This window comes from Odocoileus virginianus, chromosome 15 (genome assembly GCF_023699985.2).
Source record: "Odocoileus virginianus isolate 20LAN1187 ecotype Illinois chromosome 15, Ovbor_1.2, whole genome shotgun sequence".
Classification (NCBI taxonomy): domain Eukaryota; kingdom Metazoa; phylum Chordata; class Mammalia; order Artiodactyla; family Cervidae; genus Odocoileus; species Odocoileus virginianus.
Genome location: NC_069688.1, coordinates 32,842,335 through 32,863,236, shown reverse-complemented (window position 1 = coordinate 32,863,236; position 20,902 = coordinate 32,842,335). Strand labels below are relative to the sequence as shown.

The window sequence follows — 20,902 nt, the reverse complement described above, 5'->3', positions numbered from 1 at the left end:
ATGAAAGCCAGAATCTACATAGATAAAGTTATTAACACCCCTTGAACGGAAGAGCTGAAGGAGCTCAATGTTTTTGCTGTTCAGTCGCTAAGTTGCGTCTGACTCTTTTTGACAGCATGAACTGCAGCACGCCACGTTGATAAATGGGGCCATCTTGATCCCATCTCTGAGCCAAATTTTTCCTTGGAAAACATGTATAGAAAGGAAAGCAGTAGCGGGGGCTGGGGGGGGAAGATACGATGCACAAACACTGGAATGATATTAAACTCACTGACACACAACTGTGAGCAGGTGGACATTCTGTTTGATTCTTTAAGGTGGTAACATCCTGAAGAGGAAAGAGCACTGTCTTCGGTATTCAGAATGCCTGGTTTGAACACTGCCATGTCCTCACCAGACGCAACTGTGGCTCCTTACTTGACCTTCTCGAGGCCTGCACTCCTATCTGTAAAATGGAGATTTTACACTGGTTGAAAGGCTTAAAGACGCTAATAAAGGCAACCTAATGTCAGGCACTGGACAAATGCCAGGCAATTGTGAGGAGGTCCTTAGGCATTAGAGGAGTTCAGCCACCAAACAGAAGAGCTTTGAAGGAAAACCAGATGGTTGTTGAGCTCAAGGAAACGCGAACTCCTGTGTTCACATCCAGACACAAACACACTCCAGAGTGTGGGGCATCCAGTGACCGCTGAGCCAGAGAGGCTCCTCTGAAGAGGCGGGAAAGTGACGGTCACGAGCAAGTAGCAGGCTTCAGAGAAATGAAAGGAGCCACACAGCTTGGGCTGGAGCCCCCACAAGCTGTGCAGCCCACAACGATGCACCTCACCAGAGCAGGCCTCAGCTTACTCACCTGGAACACAATCTGACGAGACACCCGTGAGCAGAGGAGCCAGGCCCTACCAAACACAACCTTTGGTGTGACCTTAGCACACTCAAGGTCACTGTCAGCAGGTGTCTCACTGCCACGGTTCCGGCGAGGCACATCCACAGGCCTTCCAACGAAGGGAACATGCGTTTTGGCCAAGTCTGTGCCATCCAAAGCTGAGGTCCCAGTCACGGGGCTGACCAACAGTGGTCTCTCACACGCAGGGCCTTCCTAGCAAGCCATTCTCTGCAGGCTTAGGTCAAGGATTCTACTGGCAACTGCCATTTGTTGAACTGGACTCAATCAATCTGCAATGTCCTTAGAAGCAGCACACGGAACCCCAACCTTCAGGGACTCCTCACAAATGAGGTCCTTGGGCTCTCTCCAGAAAGCAAGTTCAGAGCAACTGAGAAAAGGGCAGGCGGTGGCGGGGGGGGGGGGGGGGGGGGGGGGGGGGGGTAGTGGGGAGGAGTGTTAGAGAAAGTTTTAGAACCTCAGTTCAAGAAGACACAATTGCCAACTTCAAGATTAGCCTAGGGCTGGCCTTAGCTGTATTTTATTTATTTATTTTTTTAGCTTTATTTTAAAACTGTGCTTTTGTGGTTTATTTTAGAAATGTGTCAGTGCTACTGTACCCCTGTGGGGGAAAGGGTGCTTCTACATCTAAAACCTGAGAAGCACAATTTCCACCTCTCATTCCTCCAAGGTTCCCTGCTGGATCGCGAACATGCTCAGGTATCTAGGAACATAGTTTGGGAAAAGGGGGAAGACACACATCATTTACTTGTACACATTTTGTGCTTGCTGTAAATGCATCTGAATTCAGCTTCTCATTCAGGGAATTAATTCCCTGAGGCCAAACTGAAAGGTTCCCACAACTCCTACTCAGACACAACAGCTCCAGGGACCTCCAACTTAGTTGGCAATGAAAGGAAATATGCAAGCCTGAGAGCAAAAGTTCTCAAGTCTGACAATGCCCTTTAGTCGTGGCTATGCATCACCCCTAAAACTAGATGACAAATTATGCATGTATGTGCTTTCTTTTTTTTTCTCACAAAGCTTGTCCAAAGTCTTTATCAACTTCCCAAATGAGTCCAAGAGAAATCCTATAAGAAACACCATCAACAAGGACCTTTTGGTGGCTGGAGACCTTTCAAGTGTGTCTGTAATTAAAGATAGAATATTGTAGGTCAAGGGAGAGAAAGTCAGAAAAAGATTTACTTTCTAGGACTACCCCTGCCGCGAACCAGTTTTCTGACCTTAAGCAAATCCATCAGTCTATCCCTCAGTTTCCACATCAGTAAAAGGAGGATGTTTGGAAGTTGAATGATCCCTTAACCTCGGGACCCTTAAAAATACCAGGATTGTGAGCTTCAACAAACACCGGAAAAAGGTGTCCAAAAGGCCTGCACAGAATCCTGCCTGTTACCAGCAGAGTGCCTTAAAATATTCTCCACCGCTTTCCTTGGAGGGGTCAAAGATAGAAGCCACCTCTCATTTCCTTCTCTTTCGTCTATTTCAGAAAGCCAAATTTGAAGTTTCACAATAATGCGCTCTGAAGGGATCTGAACTACGAACTTCATGCAAAAAATACGGTCATTCTGTAAGAATGCATAAGAAGCTCAAAAGATGTAAAACAGAATTTCTCTAAAGCCTCATTACAAATCATGTAATCACCGCATCAACTTCTTTTAGCCGGCATCATCTACATCTGTGAATATATGTAACTGATGAAAATTAATTATGAGTGTCATAAAAATGGATGTTCTAATATAATCCTAGACGTCTGGGTCACAACTATTGCTCTATTACAAGAGAAAAGTCTTTCCCTTTATTCCACTTAGCTCTTCTATACCTTTAGCAGTAAATGTCTGCTTTTCACAAAAGTGACAGTGAGGTGAAGAAACTAAATATTTATTGTCACTTAAGGCTAAATTTCACTAAAATCAACTTTTTTAGTTGTACATATTCTATGGTATCCTAACTTGGCCATGAGACTGTAAATTTTCAATCTAATTATCATTCCCCTAATTCTAGAGCAAAGTTATATGTAGTTACTTGTGGCAGCAAATTAAACTGAAGCATTTTCATAGACATTTGCTAATAAAAAAAAAAAAGTAGATGAAAACAGATTCTGTTTTCACAAGCCATTATCAAGTGAACGCTTACAGAATGCCCTGAAACCATCTAAAACCCATTCCACCAAAGGATAAACTAAGGTTCAAGATGATGAATCAGAAGTCACACCATGAGGCAGTATGAGAAGTCGAACTTAGATGACTTCTATAGACCTAACTGCAACATCCTCCTCTAGAATGCTGGAACGAGATTAGCATTTGATTGGAGGAGTTCTGTGTCTGATACATGCACGGCTGACTTCCAGAAAACATCAGGATAAATAGCAAAGTACAGTAGTTGGGCTTACTTCAGAGCATAAGACAGGTTGTGTTCACCTGTCTCACCACATAAGGGCTCATTCTTCATCTTCATATCTTCCAAAGTCAACGCAATAGGCAATCATGTTTGCAAACACCATTTCTCAACGATAAAGCATCCAGGTAACTCAGTGAGAGGAATGAGTTAAAACTCCAGGTCGACCAGGGCACCATCCCATCCCAGGAAAGGAGGTTAGCGCTGGAAAGTATGCAAAAGAGGAATGAAGAAAATCCAGAAGTGGCTGTGAAAGAAATCCCTGCTCAGGAGAAAGAGGCAACTTGCTTTCCTCACTAAATGCCACTTTTCAAAGGAGACTCAATCTTGAGGGCCTGACCCCTTGTGGCCTTAAACATAAACCAAAACAAGGACGTGGGTGTCAAATTTCTTGGCGCAGTCACAAAGGGATCAAAAATTATAGAAATTTAATGAGCAAAAATTAAAGTTTCTAGAAAACGAACCCCTCCTTCCCTCATTGCCAAAATCTCTAGAAAAACGCTTCAGCAGAGAATGTAGACATTTAATATTCATTTGAGGCCTAGGAGGGTAAAGCAGATATGATTGTTGTATTGGATGGAGGGTGTTTCCCAAATAAATGTACAATTCCAATTTCTTAAGGCAAGATCTCAGGTCCAGCTCCTTTAGAAGAACGAAGACCATCATGATCTTTCTACGAAATACAGTGAGACTGCTTTAGACTGAAAGGTTAAGACTTCATCTCGAGTTACTCCACCATAAACCAGACAAAGAAATTCTTCAAAGGCTATGAACCTTTTTTTCTTACAAGCACCCACAGGAATGGGTCAATGTAAATGTCGTGTAAACAAAGCATTCATTACCAACCACAGTTTGTTTCTTTTGTGAGAAAAACTGAAGCCAGGGCAACTGCACCCAACATTCACAGGTAACTGCCCCTGAAGCAGGGGACAATTTAGATTCATAATTGACCCTCCAGCCTTGGGCTTTGCTTATGCTTGAAAGGAAAGAGGTGCTGGGAGTTGGGGAATCCCAGTGTTTGATCCCTTCTCCTTTACTGTCTACGATCAAGTACATGCGGACTTGAACTTCCCTTCCAATCCCTCCAACAGAGGCCTGAGTGTCTGCGGAAGTCCACAGACAACAATCAAACCTTTCATTTCAGGGCCCTTTCCCCACCATGCCCCTTCCTGTTCCAATCAGGTCTGCGAAGCGTTTCCCCTATTCCGCATTTCATGAATCAATTGCAAAATCTGCCAACCTCTGCCAGTTACTCTTGTACTCAGCGGAGAGGTTCCCCTTGCTTCCTTGGGTAGCACAAGGCTGCTCTGGTTTTTAACTGGCGTAACGTGGAAATGCACCGTAGGAGCTCACTAACTCTTTCAAAGCCAGACACATGTTGAGAAACTGGAGCTCCCTCCCCATCGTCCAGGAAACTGGACCCTCCAAGCCCAGCTTAAAGCCCATTGGTGGAAACTAGTTTTGGCCTCCCCAAGTCCAGTGTGTCGGTTACCATCACCCTGAAGGAAAACAAGAGTGAGAAAGGCTACAAAGTCTCCAGCTCAGTTACTTAGCAACTGGACAAAACTTGCTTCACTCCAGAGGGTGAGGAGGCATCTTACCACCCATTCAGAGAGTAACAGTCTCCGATTTACATGCAAATTGATAAAGACAAAAGAAAAGAGGAAATCTAAATTAGCAACTGGAGTTTACAGCAGTAGAGCTGAGGCCCAGATTTACAAACGGCTTTCTCCCAGGGGGGGGAGGCAGGATATATACATACCAACAAGCACACATGAATGAATGCCCCATGCATGCATGCGTGCATGCAAGACCACAGGCCCTAACCGGCTTACAGTCTCCCTTCATAAAAGTCAATGCCACCTGGGAGTAGGGAAGAGACAGGCACAGAAAGTTTAGGAGCTAAAATTAGAGCACTTCCACTACTAACACACCTTTAAGGTTTACGGAAAGATGACAGTTGGGGGGTGGGAGAATTCCAGGGAAAGCAGCTTCCCCTCCCTCCTCCAGAGAACAGCAAATAAAGCATCAATCTTGGGTGGAAGGTCCCTAGACTGGGTGGATTCACGGTCTCTGGGGTCCCTATAACCTCTCACAAACACTCTCCTGGCTCCGCCGGTGAAGCGCAGGTTCCAAACTTGGATCAAACCCACACCCTTCATAGAAGACACATCACCCTGAAGGTTTTCCAAGCAAGAGGGAGACACTGTCACGTACTTGGCCCAAGAAACTTCTCCAGGCTTTTCCGTTTGCCCGAGGAGCGCCAACTCTGGGTCCTCAGCTCTGAGTCACACACCAGAGAACCAGGCTGCTCTGTCTCAGGCTCGGAGCAAGAGAAAGAGGACCGGGGGGGCTCCCCGTCCCACCCCCATTCCCCAACCTCACGCCTGGACCCAGGCGGGCAGGGCCCGGGGCTAACCCGCTGAGGCCGCCACTTACTTCTCGTACTCGGTGTTGTCCCGGTCACAGCGAGAATCCTTGTGCTTTTGCCAGTCTTTGCCATGCTTGCAGGTGGTGAGCAGCACTACGTCCTCCCCGTTATGGACGTGATATAAGGCATTCCTGGTGTCTGACCCTATCCCTGTCAGGTACCTCTTCCCCTTGAAGACCAGCATGTACTTCCTGAGAGGAGGGATAGTGTTAAACTTCAAAAACCCCCTCTCCCCTCCTGTCCTGGGATGATCCTTAGAAAAGAGGGGAATAGAAACATCAAAGTTGGGTCGGAAGTTTTCAGTACTGATGCTGGCTTTAGCCAGCATCGCCTGGCCGATGTCAAACCCCACGTCCTCGGTGTAGTCAGGCCAAGTGCCGGAATATAAATTAAAAATTAAATGATTCCTACCGTTGTTCCACAAGTGGAGACTCTGCACTTTGGATCTCAAATTGTGCACATACTGAGGTGACAACTGGTCTCTGTCTAAAGTGTCCAGACTCAGGACAAAGAGGCACGCCTGGCTGGGGTCCGAGGTATAGAACCTGGAGCCCTCGATGGCCGCTAGAATGTTTTGGTAACTTTCGGCGATTTTCTCCCCTTTTTGCTGTGGGTAGACGTAGACTTTGAAGCCGTTTTTCTTGCAAAGGGTGAAATCGAAGCAGGACTCCATGCGGCACTTCTTGCCTTTGTAGATGCTCGAGTTGGCCTCTCGCTTCTGCCGGGGCGAAACGTGCACACTGGAATCCTCGTTTTCCAATTGATCCCAGGGAACGAAGGGGCGCAGAGCGTCCGGGAAGCGGGGCCAGAAATGATCCGGACTCGGGTGGTGCAAGCCATTCCGACCGCTGTGCTCTTCTCTCCGGCTGTGGCTTCTCGATGCCCTAAACTGCAAGCCTCCGAAATAAAACAAAAGGGCGAGACAAGAGCCAGCTGAGAGCAGGATGAAATAGCGTTTTTTGGCCTGCATGTGTCCTGCCTGGGTCAAGAGGATTGTAAATAAACACAAGAATCACCCAAGTTTCCCAATCAACACTTTCAGCTCCAGTCCGCCATCTTCCCGCCCGTAAAGACTTCAAACTCTCCGCTCCCACCTTCTCTGGATGCCTTTCCCCAAGCCGTGGACTGATCCAGCGCATGTGGGCGATTTCTTTAACTTTCTCCCCTTCGGTCTTTCATCTTTGGGTTGCACAATGGACGGGAGAGAGCGGGGCGGAATATCTCGCACCCAGGGCGGGCGAGCAGCGGACTGTAATTCTCTTGCATGCAACAAGACCGAGGAAAAGAAAGAGAGGGGGGAAGAAAAAAGCTCCCAATGCCCAATCAATGGCAAGACGAAGTGATTTCCTTGCCTCTCGGATTCCTCTCGGCAGCGTGGAAAACGAGCCCCTGGAAAGCAACTTCAACTCATCCAGGCTCCCGTGCAGAACACTCCGGTTCCAACAAGTCAGCCGATCCCCGGGTTCAGCCGGCTAGTGCATCTTGCAGCTGGGGCGCCGTAACCTCACAAATCCCTGCATCTCTCTTTATTCCCTTCTGCAGCGGCTCCGAGACTCCGGCGGTGTTTACTCCTGCGCTCGCGGGGCCGGCCCCCGGGACGCGCGGCGGCCCGGCTGGAGAAGACTGGAGGCGGCGGCGGCGGCGCTGGGTGACGGCGGCGGCGCGTCCTCCCCGCGGGCAGTGCCGGCCCCGAGCGGCGCTTCCCAGGCCCCCGCGCGATCGCTGCCGACCGCCGCGTTCGGTCGCCGAATGTTACCCGGTTCTGAATGTTACACTTACACATTCCATTCCCGACACGACAGCGCTGACCTCATCCATCCACGCAGCCCGCGCTGCCATTGGCCAAGCGTCACGTCCGGGGGGGGCGGTGCTTCCGCTGCGCCCATTCATAACCCCCGGCCACCGGCAGAGGCGCCGGCGCGGCGCTAGGGGTGCGGGCGGCGCGGGGACCCCGGGGCGCCTTGGCTGGGCCCCCGCGGGCAGAGCGCGGGGCTGCCCCGAGAGAGTCCCGCGGCCCTTCGGCGCGCCGGGATCCGGACCCCGGCCTGGGCCGCACCACCTGCAGCCGCCGCGCCGGGAAACCAGCGCCTCCCAGAGGCGCCTGCGGGCGCGCTGAGGCTGTGGAACCAGGGAACGGCGGGCGCTTCCCCGGCCCGCTGCTCCGGCTGCCCCGGTCGTCCTCAAGAATTCCTACTCCTCGGCTGCCTGCCGGGAACGCCTCCCCGAGCGGGCGGCGGGGAGTGTTCGGGCTCCTGGAGAAGAATGCTCGAAAAGTGGAGCAGTGGGGCTAGCCCTTAGGTTGCAGGAAGAAAAAAAAAAAAAAAAGGAAAAGACTTCATAGAAAGCGACCGCTGACCAGAAGGATGCCCTCTCTCTGCCCACCTTCCACCCTCTGAGGGCCCCAAATTTTCCTTCCTACAAAGCATTTAAACAGGTCCCTTATCCCCTAAATGTTTGCTGTGTCGCTTCAGTCGTGTCCGACTCTTTGCCACCCCCATGGACTGTAACCCGCCAGGCTCCTCTGTCCATGGGATTCTCCAGGCAACAATACTGGAGCAGGTTGCCATGCCCTCCTCCAGGGGATCTTCACAACCCAGGAATCGAACCCATTATCTCCGGCGTCTCCTGCATTGCCCATCTTTTTTTTCTTACCCCCAAGGAACCACCCCAATCCCCATTAATAAAAAGGAAATGCTACAACCAAAAGGAATCGTTTCGATTCTTCATGTCTGTCTGTGCACTAATTCACCTATGCCAAATCACCAGTAACTTTCCGCTCATCCTTTCCTAGCTTCCGGAAGCCCTTTGTCTATTCTCTAGAAAGCTTCCAAGAGATCCAATCACACTGTGGAAAAAAGAAAGAGCTTCTAATAGCCGAGAATAACCCGGTTGATTTAAGCTCCTCCCAGTACCGAAAGAGATGTTACTCTCTTTTGCGGAGAGGGGGAATGGTTTTTAAGGAGCTGTCTCTGAGGACTAGATGACTGGTAGAATGGCCAGTTGTAGATGAGACACTTGAGGCAGGAGATGACCTTTTTTACCATTAGTACAAGCTAGTTCTTCCTTCAGCAGCCCTCCCACACCCCAGCCATAAGCACCTGCTACCCTCAGGGACCCATCACTGGACAAATCAGATAAAGATCCAGAGTCTCTCTAAAGATCCTCCAAGACTGCAAAGATGTGCTCCCAAACAGTACTTCTGGTCAAAGCCAAGTCCCTGGCCTTGCAGCCTGAATTCTGCTTTACTGGGAACACCTCCCACCCTCTTCCCCAGCCTAAGTCACAGGGGCCTGGCCAAATTCGACAAACAGTTGCCTAGGGCAGCAAGCTGTTTAGTGATTGTTTATCACTGGAGGGACTGAGAGCCAGGGACAGACACATCCCAGTTTTCCCCAAGGCTGCAAAAAAAAAAAAAAAAAGAAAAAGAAACTCCAGCGATTGTGGAAAAAGGACATCGTTATAAATGAAGCAGGGTGAAATGATCAAGTGGAAAATTTTAGACATTTGTTGTTTCCGATTTGTTTTTAATAAAGGGGTAAAAGGGCCTGGGTGGGACGTTGCTGTACCTTTCTGAAGTCTTGCCCTGTCTCTGACCTGCCAAAGATGAGATAGCTTTTCCAGATTTGACGTGTACTCCCTGCACAATCAGACAGGCCCGGGAGAGGAATGAGGCTTCAGTCATCTTCCAGATACAATGACAGTGATGCAGATAAATGCAGTGACTGAAACCTCATGTGACCCAGGGGCCCACCCCAGCCCGGGTTGCTGAGAGCACCCATGCCAGGCAAAGGCCCTTCTGTTGAGATTAGGGTGCAGATTTTCTCAGCCCCGTGGAGTTGGGGCTATGGGGACTGCAGCCCCTCTGCCCCTGACAGCCATCCTGTGTGACCTTAGTGGGAGCAAGTTACAGCCCTTGCTCTTTTGTGTCTCTTTCTGCTTTGATATATTTTTCCCATCTTGCCTAACCATTACGGATTCCTTCATCCCACGCTCCAGGGTTATCCAGCCCTACTGTCACATTCCATAGTGGTGTACACTGTGAGAAAACTCTGGTTCGGAAAATGAGAGAAAATTTGGATTCAGACCCCCAGATCTGTCATTTCCGAGAGCCTCGGGCATGTGGTTTAATCTCACGGAATATCAGCTTCTCACTTAAAAAGTCAGAATAATAATATTTTTTAATGAACCTAGATACCGTAAATTGCTCTACGTGTGCAGCACTTTTTGCTCAAGTTGCACATTTCAAAAGCCAACTGGAATCTAAAGTAGCCCTCTACGATGGCATCATCATTGCGTCTCCCTCGGTTTTATTTTCTCCCCAGCCCTTCTCAGTAGCTGAAATCCTTTGTTTGTTTGTATTTCTTCACTGTAAGGGGAGCTTCCTGAGTGCAGGAGCCTTGTGTTACTCGTTCCTCAAACCCCAAGGCTGCCATAGGTAGCTCTGGTATTCGGGTGGAGCCCAGTCACTGATCTGAATGATGAATCAATTACTAAAGTTCAACTTCACCTCAGCATTTGAACACGCTTGGAGAGAAAGGTGTCCCTCGTGGTCTCTCAAAGCAGGTCTGAGTCTGTAATTTCCATATTACAAACTAGGAATATCTTAACATAAGGCAAATCAGTCCATCAAAAATCTTTCACAATGTATGTCAGATCATGTCATTCCTCTGGTCAGAGCCCTCAAGGAAACCATACATCAGAATCCCAGCCAAAAGCCCCTATAAGGTCCTGGAGGATCTTCCCTAACTGCCCCCATCCCTCCTCACCAGACCCCTCTTCACCTTATTTTCTACCAATAACCCTCTCCCTCCATCCCAGTCTACTCACTCTTCTCCATCTGGGCTGGTTTCCTTGTGGTTTCTCATACATGCCAAACATGTCCCTGTCTCAGGGCCTTTGCACGTGTTCATCTGGGCTAGTCTGTCCCTGGTATCCACGCTACATCTTTCCTCCCTTTTAAGTCTCAAGACCACTTTACAAATGAGCCTCCTTTGACCTGCCTGAACAACACAGCAACTCCCCACCCCCACCACAGTTTTCCTATCCTCTCAACTGCTTTAATTTTTATCCTAACACTAATTGACATCATATACTACAAATATATATTGTCTTGTCAACTTTTCATTTATCTGTTGCATCTAGAATGTGAGCTCTGTGAGGCTCTTTTAGTTCACTGCTGTATCCCCAGCACTTACTTACAACAGGGTCCATCACTAATAAGTATTTGTTGACCTAATTAATTAATTTGATCCCACTATCTGTAAGGCAAATAAAGAATATTCAAGGCTACAGTTTCAGTCTCACACACGCATGCGCACACTCACACGAAGCTAAAGCTATCCTGGTGATTCCCAGTGATTCAATCCTTGCTTAATTTCTTCTTTCAGGAGTAATTTTTCCAGGGCCAAAAGCATCACAGCACACTTGATACCCAGAAGATAGCAATTCTCACCTTGGTTCTGCCACTGACTTTCTAACTTTGAGTGAGTCAGTCACTTCTGCTCCCTAAGCTTTGGATTCTTATTGGTAAAATCAAGAGAAACTGTAACATAATATAGACTGTGCTCAAGTACTGTACAAATGGGTAATATATGAGAAAGCCCTTTGCAGTCCACAAAACATATGGCAAATGTAAGATTCGACTGTCACAGTCTTGGACAAAACTAGACAATGGTGCATGAGATCATGTTTGCAAGTCAACAGCATTACCTACATGAAATATCACCCACCAAATACTCAACAGTTTCCAGATGCTTCCCAGACTCTGGAATGGTCATTGACTATTATAAGCAAACAGGAAAAAGGAAGATGGGAAACTCACCAATGGACAAAAAAGTAAATAAGACCTTTTTGGTAATGTGTAAAGCACCAAAGGCACAAATGCCTTTCAAGGGTCTATAATTACATCTGCTGGAGGGGAAAAAAAGAAAATTGACTTCAAAATGTAAAAAAGCAAACTAAAATACTTACATTGATAAGTGCTTAAATTTTCTAAAATGTAACTTTCTGTCGACTGCCAAGGAAACCCAATTTTCATAAAGTTATACACAGATTTTGTTTGACGTGGGCACATTTTAATGCTTTGGTGGTGTGTGCTGGGGTTTCTAACAGTAAGCATTGCCGGCTCTCAGAAAGGTTGGGAAACTCTGCTGGGTACGTGCTGATTGGTTGTAGGAGGTGAGAAAACAGAAGGAGCCAAGGGAATGTTGAGGCATGGTGGAGAGATTCCCAGCCAGGAAACAGGAGCCTGGGTTCCAGTCCCTTCTCTGGAACTCTGGGAAACCAGGAGCAGGTGGTTTTGGAATAACAGGTGTTTCATCTGAAAAATGCGGAGTAGGACTTGATGATGCCTTTTCACTGAAACAGACAGGGCAGCGCTGTGTAAACCAAGGGAGTGGAGGAGGGGAATCACTTAGGAGGGAGGAAGCGGGAACTCTCGGGTGGTGGGGGACAATAGCCAAGGGTGAAACAAGGACAACCTCGCAAAGATGTGTCAAATCCCGAGCCAGGTGCTTTGTACGCATCGTCTCCGCGATCTGCCCAAGGTTCTTAGGACACAAGTACTATCCTTATCCCATGTTGCAAATGAGGACACAAAAACTCAATTCTGGGAAGGGGCTCCATGCAATTCAACCATCCATTTCATGGAATCGTCCAATTCATCCATTCATTCCTTGAGCCGGTATTTACTAAGCAGCTACTCTGTGTAAGGCGCAGTGCCGGACACAGGTTATTTGCCTACAGTCCTCTGTCATTTACAAAACAATTTCATGACAAGAATTTTGCTTGAGCATCGTCAGGACCCTATGAGTTAGGAAGAGAGTGTTAATCCTAATTTTCTAGTTTGGGTTTTCTCAGCCGAGGCACTGTTATTTTCCTGAGCATAATGTAGGGGGCTGGCCCTTGCATTATCGGATGTTTAGCCACAACCCTGGCCTCTATCCATTAGGTGCCAATAGCACAGCCCACTCTCACTTGCATCCTCAGTTGACACCAAAAACATCTCTAGACACTGCTAAACACTTCAGTGAGACAAAATCACTCCTTGTTGTAACCCATTAAACCAGTTCAATGACCTATCCAATATCAGCTGATTTTCAAGTGGAGAATTTAGAATTTGACCCTCATCTTCTGACCCCATGACAAGGCTTGGCCACAACACTGCAGCTTCCTTTAGAGAGTCTAACTGATCTCCTTCTGAAAGACAGACAATTAAAAAAAAAAAAACTCATAGGCACTAATTTAAGAAACTGTTATTAAGCCCATCTTATGTGCAAGCCCTATGCTGGGCACTCAGAATCCACAGTATAAAAATAAATAGAGTGTCAGATCTCCTTCTAATGGGAGAGATAATAAAATAACAAGTAAATAAGCAAGACAATTTGAGATAGTTCTACAGAGAACATAGAGGGTAATTAAATGGCATAGATTAAGATGAGGAGAGGCAAACAGGCTCACTTTAAATAAGATGCTTAAGAGGGATAAATCAGAAGTTTGGGATGAAAACACACACTGCTATATATATAAGATAGATAACTAACAGAAACCTACTAGATAGCACAGGGAACTCTACTCAATATTCTGTGATAAGCTACATGAGAAAAGAATCTAAAAAAGAATGAGTATATGTATATGTGGTGGCTCAGTCGGTCAAGATTCTGCAATGCAGGAGAAGCAGATTTGATCCCTGGTCGGGAAGATCCCCTGGAGGAGAGCATGGCAACCCACTCTAGTATTCTTGCCTGGAGAATTCCATGGACAGAGGAGCCTGGCAGGCTACAGTCCACAGGGTTACAAACAGTCAGACATGACTGAGCAATTAACATTTAACTGCAGCACTTTGCTGTCCACCTTAAATTAACAAAACACTGTAAATCAACTTTACTCAGATAAAATAAAATAGGAACTTCTCTGGCTGTTCAGTGGTTAAAACTTTGCCTTCCTATGCAAGGAGTGCTGGTCCAATATTTGGTTGGGGAGCTAAGATCACCACGTGTCTCATGGCCAAAAAAACACAAAACAGAAAACAAAATAAATTGTAACAAATTCAATAAACACTTTAAAAATTTAACACCACTACAGAAAAATAAACTTGTGCACACTCTCCCTAAAAAAATAAATAAAATTGTGCATACACTCCTTTAAAAAACAAAGACTTTAAATAAAATAAAATATAGGATGATTGGTGAGGTGCTAACATTTCAGCTGATGTCCAGCTGATGAGGAAAGAGCCCTGGGAAGAGCATACCAGGCAAAGGGTCTGACCGGTACATGGTCCTGAGGCAGAAGTGAGTCTGAGGAGCGACACCAGAGGTTTTCAAACTTCAGCAGGCAGCAGAATCCCTAGACAGGCTGGTGCAAACACAGATCGCTGGGGCCCAGCCCCAGAACTTATGATTCAGTAGAGTTTGGGTATGGCCCAAGAATTTGCATTTCTAGCCACTACACAGAAGATGCTGATGCTGCTGGTTTAGGAACCACACTTTGAGAACCACTGAGTTGGAGCATCTGCAGAAAGGCTACTGTTTCTGGAGTATGCTGAGTGCACGGAAGAGGACAGGAGGGGGAGAGAGAAGCTGCGGGCACGTGTACATGCCCTGGTGCTGCAGGTCGGGCAAAGTACTGGGATTTTCTTTTCGGTGGGATGGATAAGTCCTGGAGGATTTTAAGCAGGGGAGTGACATGATCTGATTTCCATCTTTAACAGCTCCCTCTCACTGACAGTACAGCAAAAACGAAGGCAGGAAGTCAAGCCTGCATTGTCTTCTTCAGTCGCTAAGTTGTGTCTCACTCTTTGCAACCCCACGAACTGCAGCATGCCAGACTTCCCTGGCCTTCGCTATCTCCTGGAGTTTGCTCAGATTCATGTCCATTTTCCTCAAGTCTTTATTCCTTACAGTAACAACTGGAAGCCAGGACGGCAAGCCAGGAGAGAGGGGAACTGAAGTCCTGTCTTCATGGTACAGAAACAATGACAAGAATCAAGCCAATAAGCCGAGTTGCTGGATACTTAGCCTGTTATTATTAGGCAAGATAGTCTGTCTTAGAGTTTATCAAAACTGCACATTTAAATTGAGAATTTCCTCTATGATCTTAACTCCAGTGCTTGACATGGTCCAACTCATATATATTTATATTTAGCTGTGTCATCCATGTGTATTTCACAACTTGAAACTGGCAGCTGTTTTCCATGACAGGACATCCTTTCGTTGGTGAGTGTTTTCTGAGGAACAAATGGTGACAAAGAAGTTATCCTTACGTGAGTCTGGATGCCATTCTAGGGGCCTTGTGAAAGTTTTACTGACCCCTGGTGGAAGGCACAAGCTCCACCCTGCTGGCTTGTCTTGGTAGCTTCTGTTTTCTTCCCAAAGAATTGTTTCATTCCTTCAACAATTCATGCACCACACAGCCCAAACTCCAGGAGGAGAAACAGACATGGGAAGAAAGAATCACAATAAAACTGGCTCCATAGTATAATTTACCAGAACAGGAAGTTGCTAAATTTGTTTGGGTCCCTATTAACATTTGAACATCCATTTATAGATGAGTAACTGAGAGAAAATGAGAAATGGAAATGTCAACTATTGAAGGTGATGAAATCAGGAAGACACCCACAATTCAAGCCAATTTTCCCCATTAGATTGTACTATTCTTTGTTATGCAATAGTCTGACAACATTCCCTTCACTTAAAAAACAACAACAACAACAACAATTAAACTTCTGATACCCAGTGGAATCAAGTTTGTCTTCTATCAGCTGAAAAATGTGTATCCTCTTGCACTTATATACTACCCTTGGTGCATAATTATTGATGATTGCAGTGATAACTGAGAGACCCTGTAGGATCTTAAAAGTACCTGCTAACTCACTCGAGGGAGGCTAGATTATATCCAGTCTTATTTCAGTGATTCAAATGCAGCTCATGACTGTCAAAATCATTTAAAGTTGGTGGTCCATGTATCGTATATGGATAACTAGTTATTAGCATGGTGATAATATGGACTGTAAAGCTAGTTATTTGAGTGATGCTTCAAGTTGTTATTTGATCAAATTTGCTCTATTTCTATGAAACATAACTCTTGAGGTCTGAGGAGAAAGCCTCCAAGCCAGTTTCAGGAAGCCTGTAGCCTTTCTAATAGATTAAAATAAATACAAACATACATCTACCAAAGTCTGCATGGCTGGGGACTGACCTCTGGCCTGGATAAACTGTCACTCTGAAAAGTTGTAATCTAAACAAACAAAATCATTCCTCAAATTATAAACTGTCCGCCTAGTTAAAGCTATGGTTTTTCCAGCAGTCATGTATGGATATGAGAGTTGGACTATAAAGAAAGCTGAGCGCCAAAAAATTGATGCTTTTGAACTGTGGTTTTGGAGAAGACTCTTGAGAGTCCCTTGGACTTCAAGGAGATCCAACCAGACCATCCTAAAGGAGATCAGTCCTGAATATTCATTGGAAGGACTGATGCTAAAGCTGAAACTCCAATACTTTGGCTACCTGATGCGAAGAACTGACTCATTTGAATAGACGCTGATGCTGGGAAAAATTGAAGGTGGGAGGAAAAGGGGATGAGAGAGGATGAGATGGTTGGATGGCATCATCAACTCAATGAATACGAGTTTGAGTAAGCTCTGGGAGTTGGTGTTGGACAGGGAGGCCTGGTGTGCTGCAGTCCATGGGGTCGCAAAGAGTTGGACGCAACTGAGTGACTGAACTGAACTGATATATAATGTTTAGGTCTACCCAAGTACATCAACTTCCCAGCAAATCTCTCACTACTTCTCTCTTTAGACACCTTTATTTTTCATTTCCCAGAGACTGATTCCCTTGTGGAAGTGCAGACAGCTTGGGAACATTAAGAAAAAAGGTATGAAGAAGACTCATATTTAAATATATTTCAATATATTTATATGTAAATTTCAGCATAGGCTTTGTCTCATTGAAAATCTGAATATTTAAATGTCACAAATGCAAAAGCAGACTAAAAATATACATTCTGGCTTTAATTAAGCCTTGAGAAGGGAATTGCCCACAGAAGCACATTCTCACTTTTCCTAACTGTTCTCTTCTACCCAAGAAGGAGCCTGCCCTCACTGAAGGCCCAATAATTCCTCATCACACAGGAAAAATGCAGACTTTAGTCCTGTTTAAGACTGGATAAGCCTGACTCCTTTCTTGCTCTTTGAGGCCTGTGGAGGCTTGTTGTTAACAGGAACCCCTGGTCAAAGATCGCTCCAGGTGCAATGCAGACAGGCCCCAATGCTTTGTAAAACTGCCCCCCATCTCAGTTACTGTCCCTCCCACCCTGACAACTTGTCCATCGTAAGTTCAGATGTGACCTGTCACCTGCTCCTTGGCTTGTCTGATCTTAGAATCCCTTGCAACAGGAATTGCCAATGGCTGCAAATTACAAGCTGTCCTGGGGAGGATGATGCTAATCTTTTAGGGGCTTAGGAAGAGACCACCAAACTGGTTTTGGAGAGTGAGAACACTCACATCAACTGGAGCGGGTGGGACACTCTGCAGCTGTCCTGACCACCTGACTTCTGAACAACAAACCCCCAGGTGCAGGAGAAGGGCCCCCATGAATGACCTACCTCTGTCTATGACCAGCAGGACTGTCATTTCGTGGACATCGGAGACCTTTCTGATATTTCCCTGTCTGGTTACAGTGTCATATAGCTGCTCAGTTGTGTACACTTCCATCTGTGGAGAATATTTACCTAATGAGCTGCATTCCACTGGGGGCAGGAGAGTTGAGTGGTTAAATCCAGAAGGTTCAGAGCCTGACCATCTCGGTTCCATTATGATACTTCCACATCACACTGGCTGTGACTTAAGGCAAGTTAATTATGGGCTCTAAGCCTCAGTCTCCCCCTCTGCTCTCCCCAGTGATAATAACTACTTCAGATGTATATGAAGTAATGCATATAAAACATTTAATAGAGCACCCAGCACCTAGGGGGAGGTGCTTAGTAAATGCTAAATAGTATAATGGCCTCCTACTCTCCATCTCTTCCCGACTCTCCAGAAACCCCTTAGAATTAGAGTGACTTGGTTTCACAATTGGTGTTTCAGCAATTCTGTCTTCCAGAATTTGAATTAATGCCCTTTGTGATTAAGATTGGCATTTCAGCAAATCATGCTGAAGTGTTAAAGTGGCTGCAAAGGGACATGTCCATTCATTCATTTATCCATCAATAACAAATATTTATTGAAAGCCTACGATGTCCCAGGGAGGGCACTGGGCATGGGCTATGTGAATACAATAGACCAAACGTTACCTGGGAGAGACCATGAAGTCTACTCAGGGAGAATCACAAATAAATAAACCAATTAAGCAAGGGCCAGATTCTAGTGGTGCTCAGGGTACGAAAAGTGCCTTGAAACGGAGGCGTTATTTAAACAGAGTGACCAGGCAGTGAGAGCAGAGACATGAAGGGTAAGTAGGAGCCTCTGTTACAAGGAGGTGGGGTAGGAAGCTTATAGAGCGAAGGAAGAGCAGATGCTGACACCCGAAGGCTAGATGAACTGGGCTGTCTTATCAGGAGCAGAAAACAGGACAGAGTGGCTAGAGCCTTGTGAATAAGACACCAGGCCCTGCATTCAAGCAGCTGATATCTAAGGAGGCTGTTGGTGATGATAGGTTTGCCAATTTTCCATATAAAAAGGAAACTGGAGAAACTCAGAAAAACTGAGACAAGGCATTGGGGGCAATCAAGCCCAAATCCCTCCAAATACCCATTTATCAAGTTTCTCCTTAATGCCTTCATCCACTGATGGACTCCAGAATCAAGCCCAACATTTTTTTAAAAAATTTATTTATTTATTTTAAATTATTTTTGGCTGCACTGGGTCTTTGCTGTTGCTTGCAGACTTAGTTGCTCCACAGCATGTAGGGTTTTCCCAGACCAGGACTCAAACCTGTGTCCCATGCATTGCAAGACAGATTCTTAACTTCTGGACCACAGGGGAAGCCAAGCTCAGCCTTTTAACTTTACACTGTGTTTATTTTTTTCTATGCCCATTTCCTGGGACAAAAGTCCCAGGAAAAGTGAACCTATGTCTTATTCATCTTCGTAACTCCAACATCTAGCACAATGCTTCACCCTTGGTTGGTGCCTTATAAATATTTGTTGAGTGATGAGTCACCACTAAATGTATTGTACTCGATGTTGCCAGGCAATGTACTAAGTGCTCTAAATATATTAATTCAACTAATCCTCTTTACATCACCTAAAGGTATATACTATCGTTAGTAACAGTTTACAGAAGAAATGAAGACGCAGAGAGGTTAAGTAAGCCGCTCAAGTTCTTACAGCCAGGATGGAGTTGAGCGAGGATTTGAATCCAAGTAGTCTGGCTCCAAAGCCTCGACTCTTAGTCACTTGCAGTGCTTCTCAAACTACCTTGTGTGAACGTCACCTGGAAAATATGTCAAAATACTTCGTTCCAGAGCCCCACTTGCAGAGTTTTAAGTTCAATAGTCCTATTAGTTTTCTATTGCTGTGTAACAAATTATCCCAAGATGAGAGGCTTATAACAACAAACATTTATCATCTCCAGTTTCTGTGAATCAGCAGTCTGGGCTCAGCTTAATCAGGTTCTCTGGCTTAGAGACTTTCAAAGGCTCCTCTAATCAGGGTGTCGGGGAGCTGATGCTATTTCAAGGCTTGACTAGGGGAGATCCTGTTCTCTGCTCACTCATGTGGCTGTTGGTGGACCTTAAGTCATTACTGGCTGTTAACCTGAGATATTAGTTTCTCGCCCCAGGGCCCTCCCCAAAAAGGATGTTCAAAATATGGCAGTGGGCTTCCCTCACAGTGAGTGAGTGAGTGACAGAGAACATCTATGATCAACCCCATGTCTTTCTGTATCCTCATCTAGGAGTTGACATCTTTCTGCCAAGTCTTGGAGATTACCTCCTGCGGGAATACAGGGTGGGACCCAAGAATTTATATTTCTATCAAGTTCTCAAGTGATGATGACAGTGATGCTGCCAGTAGAAGACCACACTGTAACACCACGCCTATAGTAGAAGGAAGGGAGGGATGGAAGGAAGAAGGAAGGGAAGAGGGAGGGAAGAAACGGAAGAGGAAGAGGGAAACCCATGACACAATCCTTGACTGGATCACGTGTGTATTTACACAGGGCCTTTCTCCACCCTGGCCCATTCTAACCACCACCAGTACACTCAAGGTTCCTGTCAAAAACTGTCAAGAAGGTAACTATGAGCCTAGAAAACCAGATGTCCACTCTGTCACTCCTTGGAAAAGCATGACTTGACCCCAGGTTGATACATCCTGTCTTCCACTTCCCCCAAGTCTACCCTGGAGGCAATACAAAATAATTCCCTAATGGCCCCTAACCCTGCCTAGCGACTTACAACCTCATGGAGCAAAAGCGGGGGGTTAATTTCAAGAGATTCTCTTTCCTGCCCCCTGCTTTTGAGGAGGAGGATTGAACTTCAAATGCTCTTCCTGCTGTGGTTAGACAGGATTCTCCAGTTGGTCTTCCCTCTGAGCATCATCTTCTCCTTCCCGACCACGGTGGTGCTGGACCCCCTGCTGCCTAGTGGAGGGGAGAGGCAGAGGCGGCTCTGGAAGGCTGGCTCCGACTCTCTCTTGCTGGCAACTCCAGAATCTTCGTGCGGCACGCTTCTCCTTCCCTGGCAGGAAGGAGGAGGGTTTGCTGGAGCCGAACAGCTGCTCAGGGTGCAGGGAGGCGAATGTTACTAAATATATGTTCTCGTTGTACATTGGTGTGTCAAGAAAAATTATATCTCCGTGTTCTCCACTTGGGTGTTCTTAAAAAAAAACAAAAACAACAAACTGCTTACACGAGCACAGTGTACCTCTTAACTCCTGCCCAACAACCTGACTGAGGAATTCAGTTGCTGTCTAATTTGTTTTTTCCCCCACACCCTTCAAATGAAAGTCCCCTTGTCACTGGGAGCTTCTGGTACATTCTACTAGTCCCACTACACATGCCACTTGGCTCTTTGGGTCTCTTCTCCTTCCAGGCTTGTTTCCAAGCCTTTCTCAGGGTGGAATTCAGAGTAACATGCTTGAGATTGCCAGAGAAGAAGGATCTTTAAAATGTAAGCAAGTTATCAAGGTATTGGGCTTCCCTGTTGACTCAGATGGTAAAGAATCTGCTTGCAGTATGGGA

At 46.1% G+C, this 20,902-nt stretch overlaps 1 protein-coding gene across 1 annotated transcript in view; it reads right to left on the bottom strand.

The window, feature by feature from the left end:
- The window catches only part of EXT1 (exostosin glycosyltransferase 1), a 309,265-nt gene extending 301,752 nt beyond the window's left edge, over positions 1 to 7,513 (bottom strand). Inside the window, exon 1 of the mRNA XM_020889053.2 lies at positions 5,735 to 7,513. Within this exon, the coding sequence (XP_020744712.1) occupies positions 5,735 to 6,696 (962 nt within the window). The 5' untranslated portion in view covers positions 6,697 to 7,513. The remainder of the gene's footprint in view (positions 1 to 5,734) is intronic.
- Between the last annotated feature and the right edge of the window lie 13,389 nt (positions 7,514 to 20,902).